This window comes from Sitodiplosis mosellana, unplaced genomic scaffold, assembly GCF_009176505.1.
Source record: "Sitodiplosis mosellana isolate CC-2019 unplaced genomic scaffold, AAFC_SMos_1.0 Smas_scaffold_18, whole genome shotgun sequence".
NCBI lineage: Eukaryota > Metazoa > Arthropoda > Insecta > Diptera > Cecidomyiidae > Sitodiplosis > Sitodiplosis mosellana.
The window spans coordinates 564,577-577,059 of record NW_022595260.1 but is presented as its reverse complement, the minus strand read 5'-3'; the positions used below and the strand labels follow the sequence as shown (position 1 = coordinate 577,059).

The 12,483-nt window shown below is 34.3% G+C and overlaps 1 protein-coding gene across 50 annotated transcripts in view; it reads left to right on the top strand.

Annotated features, from left to right (window-relative positions):
- Positions 1–11,457, top strand: part of LOC129568370 (TLD domain-containing protein 2) — a 109,570-nt gene extending 98,113 nt beyond the window's left edge. For 47 of the 50 annotated variants that reach the window (XM_055446148.1, XM_055446145.1, XM_055446144.1 and 44 more), the window contains 4 exons: positions 9,668–9,789; positions 9,873–10,032; positions 10,128–10,297; positions 10,366–11,457. In XM_055446148.1, coding sequence (XP_055302123.1) covers positions 9,668–9,789; positions 9,873–10,032; positions 10,128–10,297; positions 10,366–10,501 — 588 coding nt within the window. In that variant the 3' untranslated portion in view covers positions 10,502–11,457. Of the gene's footprint in view, positions 1–105; positions 7,525–8,537; positions 8,886–9,667; positions 9,790–9,872; positions 10,033–10,127; positions 10,298–10,365 lie in introns of those variants that run through there. The other 3 variants (XM_055446163.1, XM_055446164.1, XM_055446165.1) reach the window with 3 other exon arrangements.
- The last annotated feature ends 1,026 nt before the right edge of the window (positions 11,458–12,483 follow it).

The following is a 12,483-nucleotide window of genomic DNA, read 5'->3' as shown; positions in this document are numbered from 1 at the left end:
CGATATTTCTATCCCATATGAATAAAAATATCTCATAGTAATCTCTGATTGGATCAATGTAGAATATTGAAATGTTGACAGCTCGTGACACTCAAATGATGGCCATAAAAAGCCGTTTCTATATATCGCTATTCTCAAGACATTATTTACATCAACGTGGATGCTGGTTGCTTCCCATTTTTCGGAATGCATAAGTTGAAAAACGGACTTAAGAATTGTGAAGCTAAATTATTTTGTCCTGAATCCAAAAAAAAATGAAAAATCATTGTTTTTCGTCGCGGAGCAACTAGCATTAGTACAGAATGATACTAATAATAATAAAAATAGCACCAGGAGCGCAAATGTGTATATCAACTTTGTGTCACCGTTAGCGTGTAAATATACAATTATATATTCGTACAATCGTAAGGTTGGGCCATTTGCCATATTCACCTGTCACCATTGTTAACGATCATTGTCATATTCGAACTCTTTTTGCAAAAAGCGCAAATGCTATCGCTTCATTTGTGAGTGATATGCGAAACACACAACTCTTGGGTACTATACATTCAGATTGTGCGTTTAAATCTATGCGTCAATCGAATAGAGAGAATTTAAATGCGATATCAATATGGAAACGATATTGATCTACACGAAAATGACTCTAGATTCTAAACTGTGCAAAGTGGCTAACACAAACTGGTTAAGCCGAGAGAATGGAAATGTTTGCAATTTGAATGATAATATTGATAACCTTTCGAATGAATCTTTGCTTTCCACCAGAGAAGGCAAAGAGCAATAACTATTGAATATTTATAAGAGACAAGATATTAAAATATATGTTTGAAAACAATGTTAGGCTGAATTACTTCCCAATATCTACTGTGCATTTGGAATTGGAATTTGTTATAAATATTGATTGATTAACACACAGAGAAGATGCTCATTAATTCTACTCCTTCTAGAATTGATGAGTTTTCTTTATTAGACCAGATGAAAATTTATCACTGAACCGAAGCTCCGCTCACTAAGCTTAATATTTACAGCGTTGTGAATGTTATAAATGGTGAATAAGTTGAACGAGCCCCTTCATCTCAATTTAAATAACAATAATGCGGGCAGGCACTTGTCACAGTTCCAATCCGACCAATTAGTTACATTATAATTATAATTGTAACGACCGACTGAAAGTCGCGAGACGCAGAATCAAGTGAAATGACTATAAATTATAATTATGCCACAGAATTTCGACAGATTTACATAAAGCAGGGAAAAAAGACGTGGATTTAATGCAAATGGCTTGAGCGTCGGCATAAGAGACATTATTTGTACATCGTGCAGTGTTTTTTTTCGATCCGTCTCACTAAAACAAAGCCATACAGAAGCTAATTTGACATTTCACAATCACATAAGGCGTATCAACGCGTACCGTAAGATATCTGCAGTATGCAGTAATGTGTCTATATTTGTTTTTTTTTTCTGTTTTCAATTTCGAAATACAAAAACATCATAAGACGATACTTAAAATGCAAGCAATTACCAAATAAATAAGTAAACACATGACGAACTGCAGGAATACAATGATTGATCAGATGTGTTCTTATTTTATGATTTTTCTAACGCAAATATTCAATGTGTTTTTTTAGCAGAGGATGAATGCATTTGCTCGATATGCATGAATCGAAATTGCGATTAATCATGTTAAACGGATCATTTTCTACTTTATTATGATAAAAATTGAAGTCATTTTGCTCTGATTTGGTTTGCAAATTGTAGATTTTGCAATTCAAATTGTGAACGTTCGGCCAGCGAATATTTCTGTTATTTTCGTCTGCTATTTTAGTTCAACGTCAGTCTCTCCGGTGATTTCATTGTAAACACATATTTTTTCACGAATGAACAAACAAAAACATTGTCGGTATTTTCCAATGCAAAGAGCCGAATTTTGAATGCAAAATCAATAAAATGAATATTCAGCTGAATCCATAGACTACATTAGCTCGCGTCTCTCGCTTCATGCACTGTGGCCCAAGCTTTGTTTCATGTTTTGAACAATGCACGCGTAAACAACTTTCAATCATTGCCCAAAAAAGACGACGACAACAACAACACAACGCTGTGATATCAGTATATATGAAAAGAATAGAAGACTAAAGACAATTGTTAGTATACACAATAGCAAACGCTAAATGTTGACCATCCATAGTACCGTTTCTATGGTTCTCTCTGTCTTTCTCGGTGTCACAGTGTTTGTAATTTTTTGTATAGAAAAAAAAGTAATAATAATATGTATGTACGCCAGTCAACGATTTCGGCTTTGAGTCGGCTGTTCAACTGTCGCACCGTTGTTTGAGCAGTGAGTGAGAGAGCCAACTCGAATTCGCGTCGTCACCAACATTGGCTCTAGTCTCGAAAGTGTAGTGATCGAGTTCGATTGTGTTTTGCAGATCGTAGATTTTGCTACAAGAAATTATCGCTATTTTTGTGAATAAAAAAAAATAAACGAAACAGTGTTCACATTCGTTCCGATTCAAATGATCAACAGTTTGAGTGATGTATTTTGGTTGAGCCCAAATAATTTGTATTTCTATAATTAAGAAAAAACGTTGTTTCGAGCGTTTTCTATGAAAACGTTGTATTTGGCGAGAATAAAACTGTCATCATTCAAATGTTATGAATTTGGTTAGAGCAACGCAGAAATATTTTCGTTTTGTGACAACAGCAAAAAGAGAAACATATTCAGTTCGTTTTCGCTAGCAACATTTTGTATCTGTTTCAAAGTGCCACGATGTAAACGCCAAATTTGTGAAAGTTGAAATTATCAATTTATTCTGCATTTTCGGAAACTGAAATCACTCGGAAATTGCGTTTTTGCTGCGAGTATTTTTGTGTTACCAATACTGTGGGATAAGTTGCATTTGCCGATAATAACAATTTGGGGAAGAATATTTGAATAGATACACGAAGTAACAGTTTTACAGTCCATTTGTCACGACTCGTTATACAGTGCAGCTCGGTACATCAACTATTCAATAATCTCAAACGATAAAAATAATTCGGTGTTTTGTTTGTGGAATCGCCGAACAAAGTCAAGCCCGCAAAACGTGCATTGAACATTAAGAAACCCAAAAAAGGAATATTCGACGGAATATTTGCGCACTTGAACAATTGCTTTTTCCAGAACTAAGCCGGATCAACGAGAATTCATCGCATAGTATTACAATGTCATCGTTAAAGAAAAGTTCGAAGCCATCGAAAGTCGCTCGAGTGGCAAAGTACTTAAAGACGAAGGTGAGAGATTTTAACTAGATTTCGTCACCGGATTGACTTTATTTTCGTCCATATTCATTTCTGTCCCCCCGCGCTCACAAGTTTTTCTTTCACATTTCGGTCATTCAACACAACTTAAACGCAACTGCAAAAGAAGACAAAAAAAATGCAAAAAATAGATTGAAAGAAAAAACAGGTTCCTTTCAATTCAATTCCTGGCGGCAGTCGTTCGTGCCATTCCAAAATTGTAATCTTATTACCATTTCAACTTCAATCAATGAACAACATCGCCAATTGTTTATCTTATTGCAATCATTATTCTGTGGCAATTTTGTGTTTTTGCTGTGCTTTTGTGCATATGTTATTTGAACGTGGACAGTGTCAATTGATGTTTTGCAAATAATTTGAATATTCGTTCTGATGTTATTTTTTTATTTGATCATCATGCATTGCCAATCAACGGCAGCAATATTTGAGCGAAGGATGAAAGAATTTGCACACACAGAGCAAATCAACAACACAAATTTAAAAATAGTTTTGAAATCTGGCCAATAGCCTTTGGGCTCCTACAAACAGGGTTGATTCAAATTCGTGTCGTTATTTCAGTCTGAGCAATCAGTCTGAAAGCAATGATAACTGAACACGATCTAAAACGATTTGAAAATTGCAGCTTCACGACGAAGTCTTTTATCAAGATACGACTACACTTTAGTTACCGTCATTTCATGCAAATCATTCGTGGCAAAAAAATTTCTCGCAATAAAATCAAAATATTTCGGTTTGGCCTGAATTCAAATATCAGAATGAGTAATTTTTTTTCTTGTTTTTTTTTTGAGAAAAGAAAACGTACGTGATGATTGTCGCGCAACGCATAGAAATGAAATATGTGTTTTTTAATTAGAGACCTATGTGACGTCGTGAATGTGGCAACATTCCGGAAAATATTGATAAATTCGATTCTTCGGCATCAAATATTGAAGATTGTTGAATATGTGTGTCGAATTGATAGGAAGAAGCTATTATGGGAAGCATAGTGACCAAACACAAATGACTCGAAAACATAGAAAAGACTGGATTCGCGCGCCCAATCAATCGTTTGTGCCCGACACAACAACCATCTTTGCCAATTTTCATGCATTGGCTATTCACTGTAGTCAGCAATTCAGCAAATGAACCAAATTGAAAAGTATTTTTAAACGTATTTTAATCGATATACGTCACTTTTATTGCACTCGATTCATTTAGATTAATTAAAATTGATTAAAAATGAAAACAATCTACACAACTGACGTTATCGGATAGCGAAATGCTGGTAACCGGGTCTCACTTTGCTTCTCGCACTCAGATCGAATTGATATGGGCGAAAGAAGATGCCAAAAGTGTTTACAAAAAATATAATTGCATCTTGTTCGTCGAAAGGCGAATGGCTTTGAAATTGATTGAACAATATTTTACTCATTCGATTTCTTTATTTGCTTCTTTGCATTCCGAACAGTTATTTTTACTGACGCAGAAAGAGATCTTATATGTATGTATATATAAAAGGCGTTTTGATTCCCCCAGCAAAATGTTACAAAATATGTCACTAAAGCGAACAAAAATGTTACGTGTATACCATCAAGAATGACTGTTTCGAACATATGAGTTTGGAATTGAAATGACTTTAAATGAACAAGAGCTGAATGTTGGACTGAATATTTTTGGCAAATATTTTTTCTAAGGTCAACACAACAATCACTTTGATAGTTCGCTTGCATACCGATCGAAATATATATTTCCGTATTGTTACTAAACATCTTCAGGTTACTGGTTTTTGTTTGGGTCACAAGCTGCAATGAAAACAATAATAAACCAAATCTTATATATTTTATTACCAAACAAAACATAGCACATGCTAACGGGCCTCGTCAATGAGCATTTTCATTCTCCTCGTTCTCACACTCGAGACTTTTTTCTATGTTATCTACTCGAAACACACAAACCGGTTACCAATTTGTCCAAAACAAAACCACACGTTTTTTTCGCAATCTTTATCGATAAACACTCGAGTGCGCTTCAGCGTCGGATCGTTTGACAAAAACATACAGGTGAAGGTGGTAAAGTGAAAAATGCTATTTTAAACTGATTTCAATCATGTGATTTATGCCTGTTGACATTATCTTTTGTTTGTGTTGTTGTTTTGATGTTTAAATTGCAAAAAGATACAGCTGATGCTTTGGCCGAACAGTGCACACTAATTCGTCTCGTGCCCACTTCCATTGGATTCACCCTTCAAATTAAATCCAAAAAAGTCGGTGCACAAATAAAAGTCAAATTCAATGATAATAAAGTGGTTATCGTTGACTGCTTTGTGCACATGGTTTACCCGTTTGAATAAAGAAACATCTCTCACGGATTAATCAAATTTTTCCATCGAATGGAATACACACGTCAAGTTTATGTGTCTCACCGTATTTGCAATTTGCAGCAATTTCATTTGATAAATTTTTATTCGTCGATTGAAAATATCTGATATTTCATTGGGACTCCATAATTGCAACCTAATTACACACATTTGTAATGCAAAAACCAAATAAAGTGTGAATGTATCAAAATGAATTTCACTATGAATCGCTGACTCTTCTAGAATATCTTGAGTTTCATTGGTGACTTGACCTATGTTTCGGTTCCGAAATGAACTCATTCAGTTCCGCAATTTATTGAATAGCGAAAAAAACCATTGAGATACTATCGTAAAAAGAGCAAGTTTTATAATTGGAATGGCCTTCGGCCGATTAGAAAACAAGTTTCAGCGTAATTTTATGCATTATTTTATAGACGTAAACATTTTTTGCGTTAAGAGAGAGAGAACGATTCGCTGCATATTTAGTTGTCTCTGATTGAAATGTAGGCGCGTGCTATAATAACTATTCAACATTTGATAGCTGCACATAATTCAGACAAATCATGTCTTTTCTTCTCAACTTTATTATCGCTCTCATCACCAATAAGTCGATTTTTTTTGCGTAAGAAAGCTGCAAAAATCAAAGTTGATTCGCATTTTGTGCATAAAGCCAATATCATAAACATCATTTCCAAATGCTAATTTGACAATGTGATATAGTCACATTCAAATACTAGTTATTTCTGGATTATGATAAAAAACAAAACAAAGTTAAAAAGAACCCAATCAAGTTGGGAATCTCTGACATGCTGTTCTAGGCCGAGGGTAGAAGATACGCGGCATTTTTGGGATAAAGATTTAGCCACGCGGATGAGTAAACAAATTGTTTTTGTTTATAATCGTCTAATTTTCATATGAGAAACCATGAACAAATTATAATGACAAAAAAAATGAAACGAATCAGCTAGAGAACAAAACGTTTGCACTGACATACAAGACGTAAATCGCATTAAAACTCTGAATTTAGTTTTTGTTGAGTTGAGGTCTGTCAGGAAAAAAACAACAACTAAGAATAAAATCATATCAATTCAGATTGCGGTCGAAGTAAAAACAAAATTTTGAGCCGATATTCATGTTTACTGTTGTGGATGCAAATCTTCGTTGCTAAATTAAAACATACACAGAAGAGCGCGCAACCATCAATATGAACACGATTGCTTCGTGGCATTCTGTATGGTTGAAAAATATAAATAATGTGAATACGCGTAACGGCAGTTCGGCGGTGACGGCTCTGTACTTAACATTTCACTTCATTTACCAAACTCCCGTACTGCAAACGTACACACATCGCGTATACACCGATACTGATATAGCCAGCGAACCAGTTCGCATTTGTGTTTGCGTTAAGCGAATAAAAAATTGTTGCGTTCGCTGTCAGTCTGTGTATTGCTGTGAAACGTCATACACACATATTTCTTCCGCATGCCTAGAATAATGGGCGAATTCCCTTTATATAATAGCTATGATGTTTAGAACATCATTTCTTCAGTCTTAATTCGAGTTTGTCCTGTTAGATATAAATTTAGTTTTAAAATGCTGCATTCAAAACAATGCGGCGTAGTTTCCGTGATAAACTCGAAAGCAATTTGTTTCATTTAGAAAAAACACACGATGAGATCACTGTGCATTAATCGCTGTTATACACTTAAAAATTGGATTTCTCTTTTAAAAATGCGTTTTTTTTAGCGTATATTTGGTAGTTAAATTTTGCTCGAGTGCCTATTTTTTCCGACAAATGTCATCAGACACTCTTACTACGAAATCGTTAGCGAGTGTGAACGCGTTCAAGCTGCGGCTTTGCGACGTTCGAGTTTTGCCGACGTTAACAAATAGTTGGTGATATTTTCATATTGTGTACAACCGCATACTACGTGCTAACCATAACGGTGCTCGTTGCTTTATAGCGCGCTTGCGTGTGTTTTGGTTTTTTACAACAATTGTTTCAGCATCACATAGGCCATTCGAATTTTTTAAAAAGAAAATAAAGATGAAATTGAAATTAACACTTTGAAATGCTTGCTTTTGCTAAGCCATTCATGTACATTTTCACGAGCAAAAGGAAAATTTAATGACAAATCTCACGATATGATTCATCTATTCAAGTTACTGTCTGTGTATCAATATTCAAAATGAAAACTTCCATCTTATTCAAATGAATCGTACAGTTTTTCACGCATCTAATATATCAAACTCTGATCTCATTGGATCGGCTTTAAAACAATGTTTTTTTTGCAACTGTTGCGAATATTCAATTCTCTGGAACTTTTACTTTCTTCTAGTCATTGGCATTTCACGTCTCGAATCTTAATTATAAAAGTTGCATGAATTAGATGTTGCTAGTAGAACACTTTCAATTTCATTTAAGCTAATTTCGTGAGAATACTTTCTAGACCGCAATTTCGAATACAGGAACCACTAAACCAGCGATAGTTTTTAATTGATTGACCTATAAAATACAGGATTCAATTGGAATTATCAAATAAATTGCTTTTAAGAAGGGTAAAAATGAATATTCGGGGATTTTCGGTGTTTCAGTGCAGTCCATAGCTTGTTCGGTGTATTCAAAAGAACACTCATCTAACATTTCTTCTATCCAACGAAACACTGTCCATATTTTCTGTATCGAAACAAACTTCTGATTTATTTGACATTTTAAACTTTCCATGCGTACATATTTTGTGAAATCGATTGAATATAATTTATAAATTTCGGTTCGATGTGAACGATCGTAACGAATAAGTTGCGATGAATAATGAAAAAACCCCGATTGGTGGATGTAATTATCATCACGGCAGAGAAAAGTCTGTCAAATATGTATACAAATCAATACAACTTGGTGTTCTAGTTTCGCTGCCTTCCGGTTAAATCATCAAAGAACAAAAAAGCATATCGATAGAACAGATCATATACCATGTATGGATAGTGAATTGAAATAGCGTCCGACATACATAATAAAAAAAGAACAGTGTTGTAGTAACGAGAAGGAAAAATCATGTGGTTTTTTATAGCAGTAATTGGTATGATTGTTGCATACGTTTCCGGACGAAAATGGGGCAATCAACTGTATAACTATTATCGACCGCGACTCATGCCTTACATCCGACGAAAATATCGGCCTGTTGTCGGCTCGTCATTGCAAAGTGTCGAAACCGATGCATCCATCAATGCAAAGAAGAAATTCGATCTCGAATCGGTAATAATAGAAATATTTGTAGAAGGAACATTTTCGGTGACATTTACCGCCTCTGAGTACAATAAGTGAATCTTCAATTTATGAATGGAAAGAATGAAACAAAAATTTGGAATTGACATCAAGAAGGGATATTCATTTGTGTTCCACCTTGCGAATTTTTGTATTTATTATATTTGAATTCAATAGGATTAATAAAAAACCTGATATTTTAAGTATGCATTTCAAGTTTTGTTATACGCATTGCACAGACAAGAAAACCGCATGCACGTCTTATGCAGAGGATAAATACACGCATAACTTGAACCACTGTGGCAACATTTGAATATCTCCCTTTGGTTTTCATTCATTTTCAATGGATTTTGAAATTCACTTTTAGTGGATCTGGGAATCTAGTTTGAAATTTTCACCCCTGTAAAAACAATTTATTTGACTATATTTGAATGTTAGTGTGTGAGATTGCGAACGTGCGTGAATGTGCAAATATCTTTTCTGTAGCCACGTGATTGATGTTAGTTGTTCTGTTTTCTTTGTTATCTCGTACGTAATACTAAACTCTATCAATCAAACGCCCACTCATCAATTGACGATACGCTTCGGTCATTTACCATATCACGTTTAGTATGTTTGTGTCACATCTAGTAAAGTCTGTCTGTCTCCTTAGATATGAACGTTAATTTCCTCTCTAGCGATTAGTCCATTTGTTTTTTGTTTTTATTTTCCATGTCATATCCATTCTATATAGCGAAATAAATCTAATAATTGTTATTTTATCATCGGAATAGGTGCTGTCTATGAGCACAGATGACTACCGCAAAGCATCTTTGTTTGCAACCGGATCATTTGACCAAGATTTCCCACTACCCGACCTTATTGGCAACACGGAAATTTTGACTGAAGAGCACAGGTACATAAATATCACATACGACTAAATATACCATTTCATAGAATTATATTTATCAATATCATCTCTCAATATCTTCTCAACAGAGAAAAGCTTTGTGGACACCTACCGGCGCGAGCAGAAGGCTATTCTTGGTCGTTGGTGTTCAGTACTTCACAGAATGGATTTTCATTAAACTCTCTCTATAGGAAATTGGCGAGAATAGAAAGTCCTATCTTAATAGTAATTCAGGATACAGAAAATAATGTGAGTTCTCTCTCAATAGTATGCATACGAGGCAATCGCACCAGTATGAAATATACCAAAAAATCTAATGCAAATCTCGCCTTCATATTTAACAGGTATTTGGTGCTTTGACATCGTGTTCGCTCCATGTTTCGGAACTATTCTACGGAACTGGTGAATCGCTGTTATTCAAATTCAATCCAAGTTTCAAAGTGTTTCATTGGACTGGTGAGAATTTGTACTTCATCAAGGGCAATCCAGAAAGTTTGTCCATTGGAGCTGGAGAGTAAGTCGCAACTTTAATATGCCCATTGCGTTGATTCAACTGATTAAATTGTCTGTTTATATTTGCAGCGGCAAATTCGGTTTATGGTTAGATGGCGACTTGAACCAGGGACGATCACAGCGATGCAGCACATACGCCAACGAGCCACTCGCACCTCAAGAGGACTTTGTTGTGAAAACACTTGAATGTTGGGCATTTGTTTAAAGTAATTTACACCACTAATTTTTTTGAACTTAGACGAAAGAAACAGAATTAAATCGCTTCGATCGCTTTTCGATAACCCATTTTCGGCAGCGAGAGAAGATATCATTCGCGTTTGTTATGCTTCGTAGATAACACAATTTCAGTTATTTTAATTGGAAGTACTATTTGTAAAAATATGTGTTTAAGTAGTTTGTCTGTACGCCAGGAAAGCAGTAGCTAAAACCAACAATACCAACAATAACAACAATAATAACAACAAATCAATCAAACTCAGCAATTTAGCATGTGACAGTCAAACAGCAACAATACAATCTTCGTAAAGAACATCATGTTTTATAAATTCATGATTCAGGCTTGCGATCAAATGCTTATGAGAAAATATGCTTGATTCAGAATCGAATTGCAGTTAAATAAAACGAGGCAACAATTGTTCGCAACCGATAAATTCACCTATTTACGAATTGTTGAAACAAAACAAACTAATTAATGCCTGAATGAAATAATTGAAAAAATTGTGTGTTTTTCGTTTGTTATTTATTTATACATATATCTATATAAACATATTGTATCTCTAGTGAATATTATTATTAAATGAAGAAAAGAGCAAAAACCAATTATTATGTTATAAGCTATGTGTGAAAAATAAATCACAAGATGTGACATTATTGTAGAATAAAAAGCGGCGACAGTGGCATGAGGATATTGAAGTGAAAGATGCAGAAGAAAGAGGCCAAAATGAAATGACAATGTGGATTTTTGGGATTATTTTTTTACGAAAAGTGGTATTCAGTGAATGAATGATGCGGGCTGCTAGTGCCGAATTTATGTATATCAACCACAGTGAAATGCGAAGAACATGAAAACCAAACATCATAGATTTTCATGCGAATTTGCAACCAATTTAGAAACAATTTGAATATATTGCTATAAAAAAACAATACAAAACAAAATAAAAATCATTAAAAAAACTAATGCACATTTCAATGTAGGGCCGATTGGCTACTCGAGTTTGTGTCTGTAACGCGCGTGAAATATTTTAATTTCTACTTCAGTTTTATGCTGTATTAAATTTAAGAATAATTTAATTCATACATGGAGTAGTCGATGATGATTCTATAAAGAGAAAAACAACATTTAGATAACAAAATAAACTTCTGAGAGAGAAAATAACAAAATACACAACCTTAGCAAAATAAAAAAAAATGAAACAAAAAGATTAAAGCAAGTTGTGAGAAAAAAAGAATAAATAGAAAAAAAGATATATTTTACAAAACAACCGAAAAAAATCATTCTAATCGTCTTTTGAGGATTGATTGCGTCATTCAGCTGATGCAAATGTCGTATTTCTTCATATTGTCGTCGATATGAGGCTCGTTAAGTTTTATGTGAATTTATTTTTGTGATTTTTTTCTTTCATACACACTTCAATGCCTGGAACACATGATTCGCAATCTTAAATTTGTCGATTGTAACCTTCGTTTCTACATCAGAGCGAAACAGAGGTTATATCTTGGTTATGTTTTCTTATGATTTTTTTGTGGGTGAGTATTATTGAACCAGAACACGCAACACAAAGTGAAAAAGATTTTGAATGAGCTGCTAGTGCGATTCAGTCGAACCTCTTGATCTCTTGTTTTCAATTGCACTCGTCGAATCGCTCTCGTCTTTCTATAGCTTTGGTTTATGCAACCAGTTGAGGACTTAAGGATTATTAGTACAAAATACCACACACAGAGAAACACTTCAATCACATAATACAAAATGAGGTATATTTTTAAATATATTTTTTTACAAATGGATGCAAAGAGTCGAAGAAAAAAAGATCAACTCTCTCTCTCTTTTACATCAAATATTTTCCAATGCAATATCAGCAGCAGAAAAATAACAGGGATTCGTAACATCAATAAAACCATATTATCATTGAGACACTTCGAATCGTGTTGAACAATAAACGAAACGTAGACATTCTCTTAAAATCAAAA